The sequence below is a fragment of the Monopterus albus genome, unplaced genomic scaffold, assembly GCF_001952655.1.
Source record: "Monopterus albus unplaced genomic scaffold, M_albus_1.0 scaffold335.1, whole genome shotgun sequence".
Taxonomy (NCBI): Eukaryota; Metazoa; Chordata; class Actinopteri; order Synbranchiformes; family Synbranchidae; genus Monopterus; species Monopterus albus.
Genome location: NW_018128215.1, coordinates 306,029 through 312,303, shown reverse-complemented (window position 1 = coordinate 312,303; position 6,275 = coordinate 306,029). Strand labels below are relative to the sequence as shown.

Here is a 6,275-nt window from a genome sequence, read left to right as displayed (position 1 = left end):
GTTTACTTTCCACCAGGCTGTCAGAGTTGAGAGGAGTGTGATGTTCTTACAGTGATTCATTTTCTTAGTAGAGTTTGGTAGAAAAGGGAGGTCTGCAACCAAGTTATTAAAATTTTTTTTACAGTAATTTTGCTCTAATTCTATCCATGCGCTGTTGTAACTATCCTTCTGAATCCATTTGACTAAATACTGTAGCTGATTTGCCAAGTAGTAATATTGGACATTTGGTCCTTCTAGACCACCTAATGATTTCTTCTTTTGGAGTGTTGATAGGAAAATTTTGGGTTTCTTTTTTTTCCAATAAAATTGTGAAGTTAAAGAATCAAGTGATTTAAACCATTTATCTGTGGGTGTTGTGGGAAGCATTGTAACAGATAGTACAAACGGGATCAGTTCACAAAGTTTCATTTTACAGCAGGGTATCAGACAAGGAAGCCCACTCTCACCATCTCTATTCGCCATTTTCATCGAACCTCTCGCAGCAGCTATACGACAGAACAATATAATTAAAGGAATACAAGATACTTATTCAAAACACAAAATTAGTCTTTACGCAGATGATTTATTATTATATTTACAGATCCCTATAATTCTCTACAGGAAACTTTACATATTATTAACACATTTTCTAAGATCTCAAACTACACAATAAACTGGAATAAATCCACCATACTGCCACTCTCTGAGGATGCCTGGGATTCTGCAGCTCAAGACTCCTCCCCCCAATTCTGCACAGGCAACATTAAATATCTTAGTATAAGGCTGTCAGAACTTTTTAATCTCAACTACACCCCCCTGCTAAAAAAGATAGAAGATGATTTTAAACATTGGTCCAATCTTCTTCTCTCACTCATTGGACGAATAGCTACTGTCAAAATGAAAACTCTACCTCATATCCCATCTCTATCTCTCTGTCGCGCTAATCTGTACAAGTCCTTCTCACCTTCCCTCATGTCTAACCTGGCATACAACTCATCATAAGTTTTCTGTTTGGCCATTGCCACCTCCCTCTTCACTCTACGCTGCAATTTCTTCTAATCCTGTCTACTGTCTTCAGTCCTTTCTATGTCCCACTTCTTTTTAGCTAGCCTCTTCCTCTGAATGCTGCCCTGTACTTCCTCGTTCCACCACCATGTTTCCTTATCTTCTTTCCTCCTTCCACAATACATAGTTTATCTATCTATCTATCTATCTATAACCTGACTGACCATCGTAGCCCAATTTCTAAACTATTTATTTGACACCTCTGATTTGCATGTTTTTCTTCACAGGTGGGCAGTAAAGGAGTTGGAATATTATCACGATCAAAAGCAAGTGATATTGCACTTTCAATTGCTGCTTTTGTACCAGGTGTTGAGGCCACAATGTGGATCAATGGCTGCTCTGCTAATATGGTTACACCTCTCTACTATAAGAATAAACAACTACTCCCTGTGTTATTGTATGACAAGAAAAAGGTGGTTCACACTTCGTCAGGGGCTGGCATAATCAAATATGTTTTGAACAGTACCCTGACAGAGGAGAACAAGGCCACCCTGATCCCCATTGAACAAGCCAAGGGACACTTCCTCTTTGTGGCTGCAGAGAATGACCTGAACCTGGACGCCAAGGCCTACATGGAGCAGCTGGTAGAAAGACTGAAGCGCCATGGGAAGGAGAACTTTGAGTGTGTGTCTTACCCTGGAGCTGGACATTATTTAGAGCCGCCTTACATACCATTCTGCCCATCCAGCTTTCACGGTGTTGTGTGCATGCCGGTCCTGTGGGGTGGTGATCCCAGGGGCCACCCAGCAGCTGAAGTCCTCGTGTGGAAGAAGATCCAAGACTACTTCAGAACTCGGCTGAGCTGTGATGCTGCACAATAAAATCCTAAGCTGCAACATAACAGTTAAACATTGTTTGTCACGAACAAGGCACAGAATCATTTGTTCCACTACTGTACCTGTGCTAAGGGATGGACAAACATCAGAATCTTAAGATTGTAACTGATCCACCGTGTTCCTCAGTAAAGGATGTTATACTTGTGTGTTAGGCAGCAGCAGAGCATGTTTGAGACAACTTGCAAAGCTTTTGTTTTCTCCAACAAGTTCTCAGTGTCGGGGCATTGAAAACATTTATATGTATTTTCCCCAATGCAAACCTGTGTGTGCCATCCATGTAATGTTGTGGTGGGTCTGTGAGGATCGGTGAGTGAAATCTGATGCTGATCCCTTCAAACTGTTTCCTGCTTTGGAGCACCCTTATACTGATTTGTAAATCCACTCTCAGAGATGCACAAAGGGCTTACTGCAGTTTAGAGCTATGTGGAATATAAAGTACATTTCTACAGTTGAGTGCTCTGTTGCGAAACATAAGATCCTTTCACTGAAGGTACACTGATACACAGCTTGATCCCATGCCAGTTATTGTGCTGTACATTACCAAAAAGCTGATCAGCTACAAATGGATCTGAAATTATATTAAGAGTTCAAAGATTAGACTTATGGGCCTCAAAGCTACTTGCTACTATCTGTCGCACTACAGCAGCTTTGGAGTTTCAAAAAGACGCCTTATTCCCATGTCAGGGATTTTTTAAATTTATCATACTGCTGTTGATCTGCTTGCTGCATTTTATGCTTTATCTGTATGTTTATTTACTGATATTTGTTGTCTCTTATTTAGTGGTATGTCTGGTTCTAGTTGCACAGGTTGGTACAAAACCATAACAACCAACAATAATAAAGATTGATTAAAATAATTGGAAGGCAATAAGATTTTGATGCAACAAAGACATGAAACAAAAGACTAAAAACACATTTAAATCCCTGCTGACCTGATCACGTCTGAGTTGTTCGTTGCCCTTTAGATTTATTTTTGCATTCTGTGTAAACAGACAGAGAAATTTGAACTTTAAACATATTTGTGCAATAAATAATTGATTTCAAATTCTATGTGCTGGATCATAAACTGAGCACTTTTAACAGCAATACAACAGCATTTGGTAACAGGAGGCTCTATATGAATACGCCTGCTCGTTTCTCTTTTTACACCATTATTTGAACTTTTGAACTTCTGTTCATGAGTTAACTCACTTCCTTCATCGCCTCGCTCTGTTTAACTGGGTTCTGCCCAAGAGGGAAGAGTAAAGCAGGTTTGGGAACAGTGGTGGACCTGTGCCTAAAATGATGCACATGCATCATAAATCAAAACAGTCACAGCAGCAGTGTTATCAGAAACAAAGAAACCATAACCTTCATACTATTACCACACAGCTTCCATCACTTTAAGCTTACAGGAGTCTGCTGTTACGTTTCTGATTGAAAACAAATGCCAGTCTGCCTCTGACTAGGCATCCATCATGACACTGTTTGGTGAATGTGGCTGCAGGCACCTTGTATACCCTGGCTACAACAGCTGTTTTTTAACAAATAATGTCACAGAAACAGCCTTATCCTGCAACACCACGTGGTAAGAGTACAAATACAGGCCCAGGTTTAATTACTTAGTATTCTTTATATTAGATCAGTTGTTCTATATGTCACTGCTTAAACCAGGACATCACCTCTTCAAATGTTTTATTACACACAGGGACTGAGAGTGTGTATTCTTTTAATTCAAATGCAATTTTGCACCAGATTTTTGCTAGTATTTTAAATTTAAATTTTGCTAAGCACAGCCTTTTTTACTGTGTGATATATTTCTTGGGTTGATGTTGTCTTGATTAAAAATTTGCTGTGTTAGTTTATCAGTATGATAAGGACGACCACATTGTTTCCTGGAATGGAAAAGATGTCACCAGCAAAGATAATTTAGTCAGCAGTTATGTTCCTCAAAAAAGGTATTGTATGAAAAGTATTTACTGGGAGACAGGGTTGGTCTGGCTCAAACTACAATGAACAGTGGGACAAAAAACTAAATCTTCCTGACATCTATCTGTCTGACCAGGACTTTGAGGTCAGTACAGTAGCAACCAGCTGAATCTACAGTATGTACCCTCGCTGCTAAACCTGTTGTGAACAGCAGAAACCAGTGAGCAGCAGAGCCATGTTGGTTTGAAGTGTGTGTTTAAACTGGTGAAAATTACCAGGCTATCATGTCACCTCTCTGTGTCATTAGGCTGTATATAGATGTGGTCTACACTGTGTAATTAGCTTAGCTAATGACGAGGGCGGATGAATGCCAGGATTTCTGTTCCCATCTGGTGCAAATGTATTAATTTTTTTCAGTGAGTGTATACAGTGAATACCTGAGGAAAATTTAATGTTGAATCACTATTGACTGGTTTGGCAGATTGGCCTGAATAAAAACAATACGGTGGAGCATCAGTCAGTGTGCAGGCTATAGCTAATCTTTTTACTCTTCTAGTAGGATTACTCTTTGGCTTGTGCACCTGATGCAAAGAAGTTTTTTGGGAAGGTGGATGTGCTTTTCTTAGCATTTGTAATAACCTGAAAAAAGTCTTGTCTTGTAGCCTTTGATTTCCTCTGTAGATGGTCATGAGGACATTCAATTCAGATCCACTGTTTTCATCCAGTAGTTGCCTTTTCAGCTACATACTGTTTCTATACCTTTTTTCCTTAGTCTTTCTTTCTTTCACTGCATCCAAAAACAAGCAGAGCTATCGTATCTTCTCCTTTCAGTGCATTGAACAAGGACACAGGGAGCGATTTCAGAAACATTTATTCAAATCCCTGGGCAGTTCAGCAGCCCTTGTGTTTGGCAGCTCTCCTCAGGCCTTGGCCAAGCTGCACACTACCAACCATGTGAGCCAGGCTTTGAAAACAGACAATCAAAGACTTCTGTGTTTCTGGTAAATGCATAAAAATGAGCTTGTTCGTCAGGTTCGGTCATTTGAACTGATCCCAGTGAGACCTGCAAAGGTTCACTGAGGCTCTGCAACATGTAAAAATGTCCATGTGTGTAGTTATGGTTTCATGAGTCATGTCTGCCAATGCTGTGTAGATTTATCTGTGCAGAAGCATGACAATGAGAAAACGCAGGCAGTTTCATACACTTGAGTTGTTTCTGTCTCTGATAGATTGTACAGCTGTGATCTCATCCATAAAAGCAGGGGAAATATTTTGATGTTTGTCAAGTGTAGAGATACTTATTTTATACTTGTTGTTCCTCTATTATATTAATAGTAAGGTCTAGGCCTTACTTTGTAAAATGTCCTGAGATGACTTAGTTGCGATTTGGCGCTATACAAATAAAAACTGAGTTGCTTTAAAGTCATGACTATACTGTATTTTACTAAGATCTGTATTTGGCTTATTGAGTGTCATGCAATAAAATCCCCAAGCTGCACTACCCTGCATGACCACATGAGGGTGTTTTAGCTGAACATTTTGGGCTTAAACAATTGTTCAGATTTGGGGGCTGATACTGTCAAGAGTCATGTGTGACTTAAGTCAGATTTCTTCAATTCAAACTGCTCATTTTAAATTTAAAGATAAACCTGGCACAGCAAAACGTCTCAACCCCCCCCAAAATAAGGATTATAAAATAAAGAATTCAACTTTTAATGTGTTTTCCAATTAAATGAGTATCAAATTCACACTGGGGACATTCAGCAAACAATTACAACAAAAGTGGATTTAAAGAAAACCTTGTATTTGAAAAATACTATATGAACCAGTTTCTATCGAAAGACAACTGAATAAACAAAAGGGCATATCACACACAACACACTGGCTCATTGGAAGCAGAAAGAAACCCATCTGCAAAAGTTGCGGCTGAAGTTGTACGCTCAGAGGCAACCAATCATTGACCAGGAAGCACTGAGACAATCACTTGTATCAGCCAATCATAGCTGCCCACCTGCAGTCCTTATTAGGCACACACCCACACAGCAACAGGTCAATAAGAGTGTCACAGGTTAGAGCACTTTGTTAGGTACACCTGCAATCCAGTACAACAGCGCTGCCATAACACCTCAAAATTCAGAATATTAGGAACACCCCTACATATAATGCAGTCAGTACAATAACACTTTTAACTGTGAGCTCAGTAATCGGTTATGCATGTTATCCTCCTTTGTTTCTTGTCATATCACCACAAATAATGACTGTGCATGGAGTAAAGTGAGGCAAAGTGTCAGTCTGCCTGCACAGCAGTGTGCGTTTTGTGTGAGAAACAAAACAGCACTGAAGTAGGCACGTTTATGTGTGTTTGTATAAAAAGGTAGAAATAGCTCAAATGAACCTCTGGCCTCATTTTAAGACTTGTGACTGCTAAGAGACCGGAGGGAGTACAGCAGTTATATAATGAAGCCTATAGGAAGAAGAAGAGGATTT

General features: G+C 39.6%; 1 protein-coding gene across 1 annotated transcript in view; it reads left to right on the top strand.

The window, feature by feature from the left end:
- Positions 1–1,865, top strand: part of LOC109974485 (acyl-coenzyme A thioesterase 2, mitochondrial-like) — a 5,441-nt gene extending 3,576 nt beyond the window's left edge. Inside the window, exon 2 of the mRNA XM_020624689.1 lies at positions 1,272–1,865. Coding sequence (XP_020480345.1) covers positions 1,272–1,865 — 594 coding nt within the window. The remainder of the gene's footprint in view (positions 1–1,271) is intronic.
- The last annotated feature ends 4,410 nt before the right edge of the window (positions 1,866–6,275 follow it).